This window comes from Bradysia coprophila (genome assembly GCF_014529535.1).
Source record: "Bradysia coprophila strain Holo2 chromosome X unlocalized genomic scaffold, BU_Bcop_v1 contig_117, whole genome shotgun sequence".
Taxonomy (NCBI): domain Eukaryota; kingdom Metazoa; phylum Arthropoda; class Insecta; order Diptera; family Sciaridae; genus Bradysia; species Bradysia coprophila.
In genome coordinates, this window is record NW_023503292.1 from 1,319,704 (window position 1) to 1,332,949 (window position 13,246).

Genomic DNA, 13,246 nt, shown 5'->3' on the forward strand with positions numbered 1-13,246 from the left:
GAAAGCAATAGGAGTGAATAAATAATTTTCTTTTAGATCTATATAATGGTTATGCTTCAATCTTTCTGCCTTTTCTGCGATTGACCCTGATTTCTTAGAAGATTCATTTATGTATGAAGGAGCCAACGTATCACGTATTGTCACATCCCATAAAAGAGACTTTCCATGACTCCACGGAATTATGGTCATACCGTCAACTCTTTTACCGTCACTTCTAGAAATACCTGGTGGTTGCAATATAGTTGGTACTCCTACAGAAGAAAATGCATGAGAAAATATTCCATTAACATCGTCATGTCTAGGTGTTATTGCTCCAGTCATATTACAAGACAAACCGTGCAAACCGTCCTTTTTTACCATTTTACCACAGATACATTTATACTCTTCGCATAATTGGGAACCTATACGAAGACCAACAGCAATTCTCGCGGCGTTGTTATCTAATAGCAAACCTAATTTACTCGATGGGACCACCTGCAGCCACTTTGAAGATTCTTTAGTAGATGACGCAAGTAATCTGGCACGTGTAATAGGTTCACTAGATTCAAACATCTCGCAAAACTTACTCCTAATCATCGGGGTATCCCAATTTTTTTGCACCTTTTTATTTTCATCATTCTCTGGAATAAAATCTTTCTTACTGAAAAATAATTTTTTCTTAATCTTTTCCACTTCCGCATAATGTACTCTTTTGTACTCTTTTTCAAGTAGGAAATGTACTCTATTTGAAATTTGCGATCTGGGAACCCTGCAGACCATAGTAATTATTTGTAGATCGGTCTCTATTGCACTTCGCAGAATCGACCCCTAATGGATGTATGGGTATCTCCATAGCATATTCACAAAAGAGTTTGGCTTCTCCTCGACTGAGGATTTGCATCATATACTTACATGTTATATGTATATAGACCACGTGATGGGATTGCATCGGCAGGAGTGATGTAAATAAAACAACTGAGATGTAAATTATATTAAAGTGTTGTGTTCAAATATATTTCGTTATTTTTTAACCGGAGTCACTGTTTTTTGTTTCTCTTTTTTTTTCTTGAATTTCTTTTCTTTTTTTCGTGACTTCAATTTCTTTGTTTTTACTAAATTTTTTTTATCGCCTTGACGAATTGATTTGTTTTCTTTTTTTCTTCGGTTTTTTAATTTATATCTTTCATACTGAATGTTTTCGATTTCCTTTTTTTTTCTCTACAGTTAATGAACATATACTGATTTTTACCAATAAACTTAATGCTACAAAACCATTGTTTGTGTCTGTTTGTTGTTACATTATTAACTATAATATAATTCTATGAAATAAATTTAAGACCGGAGTAAATGTATTAAGAAAATAAGAACATGAAATTAAAAACAAAGTTAACACAAAACATCTTTTTTTGTTATTATATTTCTAGAAAAAAGAAAATTTTCTTTTCATTTTTATTTCTCATTTTTAGCGTTAGCATGCTGACTTCTCCACTATTTTGTTTTCTTCTCGTTTTGTTTGTTTGTCATTTTTCAGTACAAATATATCATATCATAATCACATTTAATGTAAAAAAATTTTCATTTTTTTCTTTTTTCTTCAAAAATCATTTTCTTATAATATGATTATGTATCAACGACGCCAGGATCGATCTTCGGATTCTTCTTCTTCTTCCTCGTCTTCGATGCGGGATTGTGGACCGTCTTCCGGCGACAACATGTCGGTGTTGTCTCCGTTTGTATCGTCGATTTTTTTCGGTGGCATGGTGTTCGGGATCGCCCAGGATATCTTTGAAAATAAAACAACAACAAAAATCGAAAAAAGGAAATAAAAAGAAACAATTTTTTTTTAAATAATATAGCTGCCCTTAGCTAGTTAGTAAGGGTCGCGCACGGAGGCCTCCGTTGGGAAACAATTGTGTGATGTGTGTTAACGACCGTATTTGACGAAATTCTCCGATTTTTTTTTAAATAAGAGATCAGATTTAAAAAAATCAAGATGGAATGCTAAATTTTTAAGAGGCCTAAAGTCTACTAAATGAAATGGATCAGCTGGTGTTCATGATATTGTTTATGTCAAATTACTCACTCACACTTGTGTGTGTGATCGAAAGAAAACGGCTAATACTGATGTAAACAGTAGCATTTAACACCAGTTGATGAAAGACCAGCTGTTACAAATTCTGAACTTCACAAAGTTCCCAGATAGATTACATTGGAATAGCGATATGAGTTTTTTTTTTAAATACTTTTTTCAGCTTCTACACGATCTGGAGGAGAGTTCTAGACTCGAAGTCTTCAAAAAAAAAAAAAAATTAGCGTGGGGTAGGAACTACATTTTCTCTATTGTGTTGCTGGGACACGTCTATTTATCAACGGGCTTCAAAAACAAATATTCGGTGAAGTCGAATCCTGACAGTAACTCCCGAAAGAAGTTTCTTTTCTTTTTTTTTGATAACACGATAATTCAGAGTATTAACGAGCGTGAAGTTTGAGTCCAGAGCGAAGCGAGGTGTAACGAATTTTTAAGTTGAGAACTTATTAGCGTATTTTAGGAAAGTGGAAAGATTTTCCAGGAAACCTGACGGTTAGGAGAATTCGAAAATGATGAACGAAACTAAAAACAAAAACTTCTTAAACACAATGTGAGGTTAACATAGTTTTTGGTGAAATTTTCGGGGATGCGAAGAGCGGCAAATAAAAATGTTCCGACAAAAAAGTGTAACATCTGTTGCTTACCTGTAATTGCTTGTCTTTGAACGTTCTGCCACGTAAAATTGCCTGCTCTGCATTCAATCTAGTAGCATAAGATATAACTAGTAATGGCACACTTTTGTCTAACTGATTTTTGGTAATTTCACCAAAATGCTGCAATTCAAAATGCAAAGAAAATGTCTCGTCAATTTGGTTAAACTGATTTTGAAGGCACTTGCTTACCTTAAAATGACCTAGCACCGTATCGCTGTCTTCAACGGCGAATCCAACAATTTGCAACGATGTCGGCCGCCGATCGACACTAGTTGATCCGGGTGGTGCTGGTCGCACTCGAGCATTTCGACCAACAAAATGTGACTTGGTTGTTGCCGTGCCCAAGCTTTTTTGTAACTCTTCGATCCGCTTCTGAATGGCTGTGGTGTCATTGCCCTCCTGTTGCTGGGCAATCAGTTCCAGTTCAATGTCCAATAACTCCTTTTTCTGTTGTTCTTTCGACTTTCTCACTGTCGGCTGAGGTTGCATCTGGGCTGACATTTGAGCCTGTTCCACAGCGATCTCCTTGTTCAGTGTGTCGATTTTGGCTTGCAGGTCCTTTATTGTAGCTAGGATTTTCGTACGACTCGCATCATTGTTATCAAGTTTCTCGATCATATCAACCAGTTCGCGCATCTTCTTCAGATATTCCTGCAGCAAATCATGCTTTTTGATATGCAATCCATGAGCTAATTGCACAGCAGCTTTAACTTGATCCTCCTGTTTCTTTCGTATGATTTCGGTCGCGGCTCGGTTAACGCGAATATTTCTCGCTCTTGCTGCTGCTGCTGTTGTGTTCGTAGTCGATACTGTTGTTGCAACCGAAACTGGCGTTACAGCAATTGTAGTTGTGGCATCAGTAGTGGCTGGAATCGGTACCGCTGGCACGTTATTTAAACTGTACTGATTTGTCTTGCGGAACGGGGCCGCGTTTTCATCCTTTGCTGCTGCATGCTCATGACTTCCACCCGGAGCATGCCAGAATACTTTAATAAAGCGATTGTTCAACACAGCCTCTGTACTACGATAGGCAACATTTGCTTCGGCATGAGTGGAAAACGTGACAATTGCCGCTTCTGGATCACCGTCGTAGGTTATTTGAATATTCACAATTTTGCCGAACTTGCTAAAGTGATTATTTAAATGGGCAATTGAGTTCAGGCCTCTGGGCACTTTTCGCAACTCAAGAGAACAATTTTGTTGGATTCCAACGCGAGGTCCCAGGCGACTGTTGATTGGTAGTTTTCGTTTCGGTGGCCCCTCAGCAACAGCGACTGTATCTTCAAGCTCGTATCGTCGTTTTGCTTGTGTGGAAGCGTCTCCACCGGATCCGGCGTCTAACACAGGTACTGAAATCAATTCGCGTTGAAGTGGAGTTGTAGCTGATGTGTTTAATGGAAAAACGAATGGCGGTACGCTTCGGAAACCTAACGGATTTCTTGGAAATATTCCAGGCGGACCATCACGAGACGATCCCCTCGGACCAAATTCATTTCGATTCCATATTTCGGGAGCATCAGGGCTGTATTCGCCGCCACCGCGAACATGTGGTCTTGATTGAATGGACATCAATGTAGGATTGTTGATATCTTCCAACACAACTGGGTCGGTGCCATGATCCCAAGGACACGTTTCTCCACGCATGCAGTAGCCTTTTTCTGCAACAAAACAGAACAAAAGTGTTAGAAATGGAAACGCGTTTTGAAGCATTTCGTGCAACTTACCATCGAAGTCTCTACATCTTTGCCGTTTCGCTTTCGGTAAATCAGACGAAGGAGAAATCGAACGAGATAATTTCCGGTGGCCAGGTGATCGTGACCTACTTTTCGATGGCGATTGTGCGCTTCTACCGAAAGACTTTGCCGACTTATCCCCACGCCTGTCATAACGTCGCCGTTCGTTCGGTGGCGATTTGTTACGAAATTGACGACCAGTTTTTTCCCGTTCTGCAATTCGTCGATCTCGCGACCGAGACCGAACCTGTTTCTCAAACGATCGCGACCGAGACCTCGATCGCAATGAAGTACGTCGATGGCGACTCTCCCTTACATCTGTTACAATTTTACCGGGACTGGATTCCTGACTTTTACTCATTGGCGATACTACTGGTGATAATATTGGTGATGCATTCTCGACTATCGGTTCGACCATTTCTTTTAGACTGATTTCAGTTAACGGAGGTGTGCACTCTTTGTTTTCTAGTGTAATCGGAGGCGCGACCACCGGTACCGTAGGCTGTGAAACTGTTGTTAATGTGTTACCGGCTTTCAGGTATTCTTCTGTTTCGATTGCACTGAATAAACGTTCGAGAAATGGTCGGGTTTCATGGCCAAGAAACACATCCAACTGTTCGTTCATGCATTGGGATAATTCGTTGACAGCTTTGTCCTTTTTTAGTAGCGCCAGTACGTATCGCGCTAATGCAGACGGATCTGCGTCACATCTGTAACAAAAAATAGAAAAAAAGTCGTTTAGTACACTGACTGCAGAATCTAGTAAAGTTCAATTCAGGCAATATCAGTTAAGCGAAATGAAAATTGCGCAACAGACTTAAAAACGAAGATTCATTCACGTCAGGTCAGCCCTTAAAAACAAAATTATTAATCATCATCATTAATTTGTGACCAAAGGTCATTGTGAGATTGCCCGTGCCACACAATATGATGCTGCATTGCAAATTTCCATACGATCTGACAGATAAAGTGTCAAGCAGATATTGTCAAAAGTGAAAATGTAGAGCGTGACCGGAGAGCGATAACCAGTTAAATTTGAACTGATCTGTGGGTAAGCTGGCAAAAATTCATGAACGAATCAAAAAAAAAACATTGTGAGTAAGTCCAGTTTACATTTGTATGTATGACGTATGACTAGTTGTATTCAAATGATCAAAAAGTGCTTTCCTGTTGCACTCTATTAGCAATATCGTGTAGACGACTGTAGATAAATGTTGTATCCGTTTCGACGTATCGGCATATTGGAATACATAAATCTGTCAAACGTTCAGTAGATGTTTACATGTAACAGCTGGTGTTAAGAGTTTACTAACGGTAAAGAAAGGCCGAGAACTCATTGACATATTATCGTACTGGAAAATTATGTTATTTGCAGCGTTCATCTTTCGCCCTTGTTTTCTTGATGGTTAAAGGTTTTCAGCATTTTTTTTATCTTATGTGGTCTTCTCAGCCCTAATATTACAAACTGACACTCGGCTTTCTTTGCATTTCAACTAATGCGTACATTATGAATTCCGCAAAAAGACGGTTTCTTTGCATTTCAACCTTTTCAACTTGTTCAAATCTTACTTCAAACGACAATACGCGTGATTGATTAGGCTCTAGGGACGGAAGGTTTAAAGTAAGAATCGTGTTCAAGGGCGTCAACACAGCAATTAATGATCACAATCATCACCGTCCGTCAAAATGATAAAATGATATAGCGACATCTTTTAAAAAGAACTATAGAAATCTGATTTTGAATGTTGTTGGGATATAACGTGAATTATAAAGTGAATGCAAAAACGGGTGTAATGGTCACTGAATTATGTTTGTTTTTTCCCAGTTATTGAGCGTATTTACTCAAAATCAGGCATTACACAAATTGTAAACATGAACTGTGCTTCGAACTAGTCCAATCGCCTTTAATTTATCCTAACCAAGAAATTTTAATTTTATTTGTAATTAAGATTGTATGAGAAATGATATTTAAGACGCAAACTTGCATTTCAATAGCCAAAAATAACAACAACAAAAATATGTAATTTTCGCTCAGCAGGAGGTTTTATGCCCTCCAGGTGGAATAATTTTGAAAATAGACAACTTCGCTTCAATTACATCACAAAATAGAATTTATCATAGACTCAAATCATCGTGATAACCACGATTTTTTTTTTAAATCGAAAACTGCTGACTAAATAAATCCACTGAAACTATTTTCACATAAAAAATTCATTCATTTTCGAACCATTTTTTTGGGGGACTTATAAACCATTTTTTTCAGTTCAATGTTCTATTAAATAATATATCACTAATCAAAATTTTGTTGGAACAATAAAATGTGTAAAATGCTTCGTTCTCGATTGCGTATACCACACACAATCAATGTCAAATTTGTACACCATACTAAGTAAATATGAGCTTGAAAAAATGGAAAATATTTTTTTTTTCATAAAGTGTAATTTAATTAATTTTGTTTTTCTTGTTCAATTCGACGTCACAAATATGGAGTAATTTCATATGCAACTTTAATGGAAATCTAATTGAAAGATTTAATCTCTATACCAAAAAAAAGGAAAGGTATACTCACAATGGCTCTAGAATCAGCGCTAGCCAGGCTTGCAATTTATCCATGTTTCGTATGTGCATATTGGAGTATTGACTTTCGATTGTTTCGGCTATATTATTGATATATTTCCACTTAAAACAATGTATTATTCGACGATTTATCGTAATATTTATTACGCTGTTCTCGGTACTCAAAGTACACAACCAAGGTGGTGATTTTATTTTTATCTCTTACTACACGTCGATTTTTTTAATGATCTGGAAACTGCGTTATTCACAATATCCACAAAAAAATTGATCAAACAAAATTGAATTATCGATTGAAATGTACGGTTTAAAAATACTGAATATTCTGAAATCGAGTTTATTTTGTTGAATTAGATAAAAAAATATCAGAAACTACAATCTTTGTGGCCTCGATTTATTTTTTTCTTTGCCCTTTTTGTAAATTATTCGATTTTACGAAATCGAAATCGAATTTTTGACATTTTCTTACAATCTCTACCCTCTCTACCTACTCTGTGTCGTCCCAGTGTCTTTCATATTTGGTATGTTTTTGTACTAGATTCCAGCGTAATTCTTTAAAGTCGCAGAGAAATGACAATGAACTCGTTTTGATCAGAGAAATTATAACAGATTGCAACGCTCTCTCTGATTATAAACAGTAAATTGAAATCCAAACGAAATACAAACATATGACGCTGCACTCGAATTCATCCGAACGTATTACATAATTTCTGAATCTCCGAATTCATCGAACTGCTTAAAAGTCATGAACAATAATGAAGGGACTAATCGTTTTTTTTGGCGATTTTTTGTCAAATATCAGAAGAAACCACAGAAACACGAAAAATAAGAAACTGGTACATTGGGCATTTCCCACTCAATTTCACACCCAAATCACATCCATGGTTTAACGAAGAAAATCGTCGTTAAAGTCATTAATCGTAACATGAGTATTGTTTTTGAAACGTCAAATCACCAACACAAAAATTTGGTGTCGGTTGTGAAAAATGTAATAATTTCTGTGATTTCGATGTGATTTAATACAGATTTTGTGCGTAAATGTGTTTCTTGTGCGGTTTTAACAGTTCACTTAGCGGTTGACTTAAAATATTCGTCAAAGCTACCAAAATGATGAAAAAATTATGTTGACCAATGATGTAAACAAACAACAATATTGTCGTTTGGTGTGATTTGAGTTGCAGAAGAGGTGACCCAGCAGAAATAAAATGTCGGCGGTAATCTTAAAAATTGCGGAAACGCTTGAGTTTAATTGTGTGCACGTTTCCAGTAAAATAAATTAGTGCGAAAGCAATCAAACACTTTGCCCTTACCGTCTGCTTCGAATTCCATCAATTACGCACGGCATCGTAATCCTATAAGCCCCTTTGTACTTCGTACGGGGCTAAAAAGATTTTGGTTCAATGAAATCATCAAAAAAATTTTTAGACCCGTACGAAGTACTGGGGTCTTATAGGTTTACGCATACATTTGTAACACGTCGAATTGGACTCACTGAGTAAGGTAAACCTATTGTGGTTGTCTAGAGATGCCAAATCCGCGGAAAAAAAATCTCCGTCCGTCTGTCTGTCCATTCTCTAACTTTAGTAAAACACAACTGATTTCTATTTTTTTTTTTTTTCCGTTTGATAATGTCAAAAGAAAGGCTAAGTTCGAAGATGGGCGATTTCGGGTCGACCCCTCCTGAGCTGAGGCCCATTAAGTGATTTAGTGTTTTTCGAATGTATCTGCGGACATTTTAACACTAAACTGTGTAGTGATACGTCCAATTAAAGGTATTTACAATACCGATCGACAAAAAAAAGTTTATGGAAATCGGATGACCGACTCGTGAGTTAGACCCCTTTTTGTAAACCAGGTGGAGGGCGCCAAGCAGTTTTTACTTTTATAGCGGCCAAATTTGAACATATTTCGTCTACTTTCGCTTGACTAGATAGGTATTGACCGTATTAATCAGGGAAAAAAAGAAATTCGGTTCACCGGAGCGTGAGCAAGGTCTCTTGGAGTGAGCTCTTATCCGGCTACTGGGCCGTACAGTGAACGTGAAGTATTTTGTCAATATATCGAGTAAATTTTGACCTAATTTCATGATTTTTTTTGTTTGAAATGTATTAATAAAAGCGAAGCGTCAGGATTATTTCTGATCTCATAACAAAATGGCTGCCGGCGGCCATATTGGATTTTAGTAAAAGTGAAATATCTTGGTAACAATGGTACTTACAGTTTCTTTTACAGGGAAGTAATTGATTATCTGTGTTGGTCGTTTTCGGCATCCCATATATGGTTATCTGTATATAACTATATACAGCTGTAGCGAGCTATACACAGGCAGAAAGAGCTATATAATAGCATATTCATCTGTGAAATGTTTATTTATAGTAAAATATAGGTAAATACAGCGGTATATAGCTGTTTTAATAGGAATTAATGAAAGTTGACTTCGTACGGGCGGTGTTAGGGAATCTCGCGCCGCGTCATTCGCAATAACTCACAAAGTGACATCTTCCTTATACAAAATGTGTCAAAATGAGAATTATTGTGAATGACGCGGCGCGAGATTCCTAGCAACCGTACGGGCCTGTAAATGGTCCATTGCACTTAATCATATGTATACTTTTAATTCGATGTATTCTTCCATTTCTGTAAAGGCGAGTACACAGTTTCTGAAAAATGGTTAAAAAATGACGGAAGAATAGGACATCGGTTGAAAAATGTGTGGAATTACGGTACACAGTTACCTATTTATATTTTAATGGAATTCAATTCGCTATTGGTAATTTTAGTGAAATATAGTTATCAATATAGAGCATTCCACTCTTCAGAAGACTTGTAACAAATCGGCTGTATGTAATATTAGGGCTCAAGCCGACGATTTTTCGGGTTTTTCCTGAAAAACCATGTGCGCCGATCTAAAGCTAACTTTAAAGTTTGCATTCAGCCGATTTGTTTAAACTAAAAAAAAATATTCTATGGATTATTTTCTTAAGAATGTCATGGGTTAGGGTATTGTTTAGACTAAACCGTTTAGCCGAGGGTCACAACGATTTCAAAAAAATGATCGCATTAAAAAAAATCGGCTTACATGTCTGGCACCATATTTGCATCCCATTAAAATTGATAACTTTGGACCGTAATTCCACACATTTTTCAGCCAGTGGACCGTATGCTATTTTTCAGTTATTTTTCAGTAACAGAGTGTACTTATCTTTAAAAAATGATCCTCGGAAATGTGAGCGTCAAACGCACTCAGCATAAGAATAGCTATTTTCATAATAAGGTAGTAAATGGGATTGTTTTGCGCACTAGATGTGAGATTGCCGATACGAGCGAAGCGAGTTCGGCAACACATCGTGTGCGCAAAACCCCCATTTACTACCGTGTTAGGAACAAGGTTTTATCTCCTGTAATGTCATAATCACCATAAAAACCGATTTAAAAAAATCAAACTGAAACATCAACACGCCATGACACCGTCACTCATTCATATTCCCCACAAATAAAACACACATCTAGTACACTGTCAAGAACTTGTCAATTTTCAGTGAATAAATGTGAAATTATCGAAGTTCACCGTGAATAAATGAGAAAATATCGAAGTTAGCCGTGCGCAAATGACCAATTGTCGAAATTTTCAGTTAATAAACGTAACGTCCTGTGAATGACGTGTTTAAATCTGGCCCATTTTGATTCTAAAAGTGACACTCAAATTGTGAATATTATGACATTACAGGAGATAAAATAAGATTATTCACGCCGCACGGATGAACAAATTTAACTTGCTCTAGCGTCAATTTTTCATTCGGCGTAGTACATAAGTGCGCTTTAGAATTTGAATTTTTGGATGAATCAGTGGATGAACAAATTAATTGAATAATTAATTTCAGTGCTCTCCGACAACAAAAATATTGTGACTAACGCTGCATAGCCATTGTCAATTTTCATTTTGAATTATCAGCGGCCTTAACGTAAACGAGATTACAGCCGTCGAGCGAATATTTTGCGAAACTATTTGTCAACCATTTCCAAAAATACGTCTAAATAGTGCGTTTAAGAGAAGCGACGTCTGAGTCAGCCCCTACTTGCGGAATGAGGATCCAACAAGACACGTTATATTAAGAAATTCTCGATTTATTACACGCAGCACCCGCTTTTTTTAGTTTTTCTGTTCGGAATGACCTTTCAAATAGAAAATGCTTTTCGAAAATAGATTGAAAAAACACTTTCTCAAAATCGATTATCATTAATTTATACATTTTACATTTATTTGCGAATACACTAAAAGTTAATAAATCAATAAATTGTTACAATTGCTAAAAAAAAAACGAAAAATAATAAAATTAATTTGAAACAGCAACTCTAACATTCGAACTTATTAATATAGTAAATTTGTTGTTGTTTTGCTTTTAGTGAGTCGCTCTAAGTTTAGCTCGAGCGTTTAAATATTCAGGATTCAGTTGATTGTCGGTTTCATTCTGCTCACGTTCCAATTGCTTTCGATTAGCTCTTTGCAGCACAGCAAGGTGTAACTCATTTCTAATGCCCTGATTTGGTTTATGTTCACTGTTGATCTTCTGTTTTTCTTTTTGCTTTCGTAGTACTTTCTCCAGTTCCGATTTTTGGTCCAAAACATTACGCCCTCTGCAAATAAAATAATTTTTAGATTCGCAATATCAGCAACCATATGTATTCTTACATTTTCTGATTAAACATAAGTTCTCTGTGCAAATTCTGTCGATCAACCGAGTCCAAACACGGATTTATGATCTTTTTGGGAACGATCTGACCATTTGCATCTCTCACAACTCCGGACGTTTGTTGAGCGTTGCAAAACGGTGGCATCATTTTGTCGAAAATTTCAAAATATTAGTTGTATACAAGCCTTTGCAGATATCTGTGGAAAAACAAAAATATTCTTGAATTTCGGGAATTTCTCGGAGTTTTTGTGAGCCCTCTTTTGACCAAAATCTGTCATATAAATGAAAATTAATATGAGCTTGGGCAAGGCTGCATATGAGAAGGTTACGTTGATCCCCATTATTTCACAGTAACGCAAAAAAGGCATGGCGGCTATCAGTAACTCAAACTGCATTTCAGTACCAAATTTCAACTGCATTGAAATCGCGTTACAACATTGTTATGAAGAATAAAGCACAGTTCCATGAATATTTGTTCAATTTCGATATAAATTTAATTTAAAACTAGTATGAAAAGCCTCACTAAAAAGCCGAATATCTTACTTAATATTATGTAGTTTGCTACGCGTGCCAAGTTTATTGACTGAGCAATTGATTTTTTGTTTGAATATAGATTTTTTTATAAAAATTAATTTGCGACAGTCCGTTTCCGATTGCGTACACATTGTGTAACTAATTGTAATCGCTTACAGAAACTGCTCGAAAAAAAAACAAACGAGGGGAACAACTAGAGCAAATTGTGGGACATATGTGATTTCCATTCCACCGAATAGAAGGTAAATAATGTGGAGATCTATTTGGGCCGTAAAGGTCGGTAAGACAGATGAAACGATCGGTAAAGTATACACCAATTTATCGACAAAGTAGATAAAATAGAAAGTAAATCGGGTAAATAAACAACAGGATAATCGACAAAATCGACTTTTAAGTCGAAATATAAGTTTATCGGACACGGATTTCGTCGCATTGGTTCCCCCTCACAAAAAGCATACAGAAAACTGTGAACCACATTATTATAATTTCTATAAATAAATCTCTCGTATACAATGAATCTCTTGTACTATACGCGCTTGAAAAGGTAGCATAATCATATCAATTACGTGCAAAAAATCACTACAAGCTATATATGTACCTACACATACTCATAGTTATATAGACGAAATTCTGTGTTATTATTATCGTCATAGAAATTTATGACCAACGTTAAGTATTTTTTGTTTTGAACGAAAATTTCCTAACTCACTACTTACCTAAATACGCAAATGCAATTTTTTTTCTCTCTTTATTATTAAAAATCGATAGTGATTTATTTAAGTCAATTTATGGAAAGAAACCCCTTATATGTTTAAATAAGTTGAAATAATTTAAATCACTACAAAAATAAAAATAAAAGAACCTTGCTCCAATGCACCAATTTAATTTGCATTCTCCCAAGTCCATTTTTGAAGGGTGTTTTAATGTACTTAATGTACAAACGAGAATAGATTTTATTAAAATTATTCATTCGACATTCGTAAATACCATAAG

The 13,246-nt window shown here is 36.2% G+C and overlaps 2 protein-coding genes across 2 annotated transcripts; both read right to left on the bottom strand.

Annotated features, from left to right (window-relative positions):
* Positions 1-962: 962 nt before the first annotated feature.
* LOC119067102 (zinc finger protein swm) lies at positions 963-7,451 on the bottom strand. The gene is made up of 5 exons (XM_037169865.1): positions 7,024-7,451; positions 4,446-5,164; positions 2,911-4,379; positions 2,713-2,841; positions 963-1,762 (listed from the first exon to the last, which is right to left on the bottom strand). The coding sequence occupies exons 1-5, from the start codon at positions 7,080-7,082 to the stop codon at positions 1,607-1,609; spliced, it is 2,532 nt and encodes an 843-aa protein (XP_037025760.1). The 5' UTR covers positions 7,083-7,451; the 3' UTR covers positions 963-1,606.
* Positions 7,452-11,268: 3,817 nt separating this feature from the next.
* On the bottom strand, positions 11,269-11,916 carry LOC119067120 (protein FAM107B). Its single transcript, XM_037169896.1, has 2 exons — positions 11,719-11,916; positions 11,269-11,663 (listed from the first exon to the last, which is right to left on the bottom strand). Exons 1-2 carry the CDS (start codon positions 11,865-11,867, stop codon positions 11,429-11,431), a joined length of 384 nt encoding a protein of 127 aa, XP_037025791.1. The 5' UTR covers positions 11,868-11,916; the 3' UTR covers positions 11,269-11,428.
* Positions 11,917-13,246: the final 1,330 nt, after the last annotated feature.